Source organism: Etheostoma spectabile, chromosome 2 (genome assembly GCF_008692095.1).
Source record: "Etheostoma spectabile isolate EspeVRDwgs_2016 chromosome 2, UIUC_Espe_1.0, whole genome shotgun sequence".
Classification (NCBI taxonomy): Eukaryota; Metazoa; Chordata; class Actinopteri; order Perciformes; family Percidae; genus Etheostoma; species Etheostoma spectabile.
This window is the reverse complement of record NC_045734.1, coordinates 8684843-8686965: the sequence shown is the minus strand read 5'-3', so window position 1 is coordinate 8686965 and position 2123 is coordinate 8684843. Positions and strand designations below refer to the sequence as shown.

The window sequence follows — 2123 nt, the reverse complement described above, 5'->3', positions numbered from 1 at the left end:
GTGTGTGTGTGTGTGTGTGTGTGTGTGTGTGTGTGTGTGTGTGTGTAAGGTGTTAAGCAGCGCCATGTGGGCCGCCTGGTGAGAGTATCCCTCTCGAGCTGAAGTAGCTCCTTCAAACAAAGAGGAGTAAATGAACGTCTCCATTAGTCCTCCCACTGCCCCACTAAAAAACACACATGCTCAAAAAGCGTATTTTCTTAACACTGCTCACTGACACAAAGCACCCTATGCATACAGCTTTTACACTTATCATTGTTCACATGCACACGCAACACATATATACACACACGCATACACAAGCTTGATTTTACAGTAAATGTACGATCTCCTAAAACACACAAACCCCATGTTCACGTCACTCCCTCCCTTCTTAAACATACACAGACTCCTCACTAAAAAAACATTGCACTTTAACACACTTTATACACACTTGCACATGCAGAAAGATGACAAAAAAAACTGCTGGCTGCTCCATCATTATTTACTGTCACGTCTGAATCATTGAAGATGGGAGGGTTAGTGTGCTCATACAGTTGCAATAAAAAATTTAAAAGAAAATTACTTTAATATGTTATTTTATTCATTCACCTTAATTCATCCTTGTATCAGTATTGTATAACTTATTAAAAACATTTTTACTTGATTTTGGGATTTTTTGATTATACCAGTGATTATTATTTTACATGCATCTTAATTTTTTTATGCATTACATGCTATTTTGAAATTTTTACTTTGAATTTTACTGTATAAAAATGTGAGAATAGCCATTACAGCAATTACAACTAAATTAGTGCAGCTGTTTCATGCCATCTTCTCCGGCCTTTGGTAACAAACGGAGCAGTATTATTCTGACACACAGAGGACCAAATCTCTAAATAAATATTGACTTTTTCAAAGCTGGCTCATCCAGGTTATGACTTATCTGGTTTATCTACCCTCACAGAAACACTGCCTTTCTAATCTGTGAGAGTGTGTGTGTGTGTGTGTGTGCGTGTGTGTGCGTGTGCGTGTGCGTGTGTGGTGAGCGCGCGCTCACTACCTGCAAAGTCTGCAGAGGTGCTCTGGGAGGCGTCCCCAGAAGATACCACGGCAACGCTTTCGATAGGTGTCCCACCAGACACAGACGCAGCAGTGGAAGTGCCTGGAGAAGGTGCCATGCCAGCTTTCTTGGGTGCAACGACAACACTTCTGTAGAGAGACGAGACAAAATACATTTTATTGTCACCTTTACAGATCTATTGTAAGAAACTGCTATCCGCGCCAATTCACAGCAAACCTCAGAAGACTTTAATGTAAGCAATACTGCTGGAATAACACCGACTAAGTCATCAATTCGTTAGACTGGAAGAGTAAGTACAGGGCCCTTTCACGGGGACAAAGTATTTTAAGATGGCCCCATTCATCCCTTTACAAACCAAGCATTTACCTGCAGCAGTCTAAAACAATTTGTTTACTTGGCCACACTGTACCTAATATACAACTGCAGCCAACGGTGAAGAAAAATGTATTTCATTTTGCTTATTGACACAGTCTTAAAGTGTAGTGCATGAGCAAACAACTGAAGCCCCCTTTGGATCTATGTTTTCAACTTCTAAGTCATAAACTAAAACATTTTGCAGCTGAAAGCAATTCTTCTAAAGCACGTAGTAGGGAAGTTATTGTTTGACAATTTTCACTATCAATGCCAACATGATACCTGGGTTATGGTATGCGTACCAAAAACAACACCTTCCTCTAAGGAATATTCTTTAACAAAACCGTATTTTTTTCACAATATGCCAAACTTCTAAAGGCATCAGTGTATAGTATTATCTTGAAAATCTGTCCAAACTATGCCATGTTTCATAATTTTACAATACAGAACCAAAAAAAATGTATGATTAAAGTCAATAAGAAAGAAAACACTGAGGATCGAGGACGATTCCAGCTTGCAATGCTCGAGTATTATAAGCACTTAATTCTACACACATTTCCACTGGTATTACATAAGTATTAAAAGGTCCCATGGCATGAAAATTTCACTTTGAGGTTTTTAACATTAATATGCATTCCCTCAGCCTGCCTATGGTCCCCCAGTCACTAGAAATTGTGATAGGTGTAAACTGAGTCCTGGGTATCCTGCT

The 2123-nt window shown here is 39.2% G+C and overlaps 1 protein-coding gene across 8 annotated transcripts in view; it reads right to left on the bottom strand.

Moving 5' to 3' along the window:
* Positions 1-2123, bottom strand: part of lrba (LPS-responsive vesicle trafficking, beach and anchor containing) — a 199232-nt gene that overhangs the window by 124888 nt on the left and 72221 nt on the right. For 7 of the 8 annotated variants that reach the window (XM_032539028.1, XM_032539046.1, XM_032539063.1 and 4 more), the window contains exon 30: positions 1037-1188. In XM_032539028.1, coding sequence (XP_032394919.1) covers positions 1037-1188 — 152 coding nt within the window. The remainder of the gene's footprint in view (positions 1-1036; positions 1189-2123) is intronic. The other variant, XM_032539053.1, reaches the window with a different exon arrangement.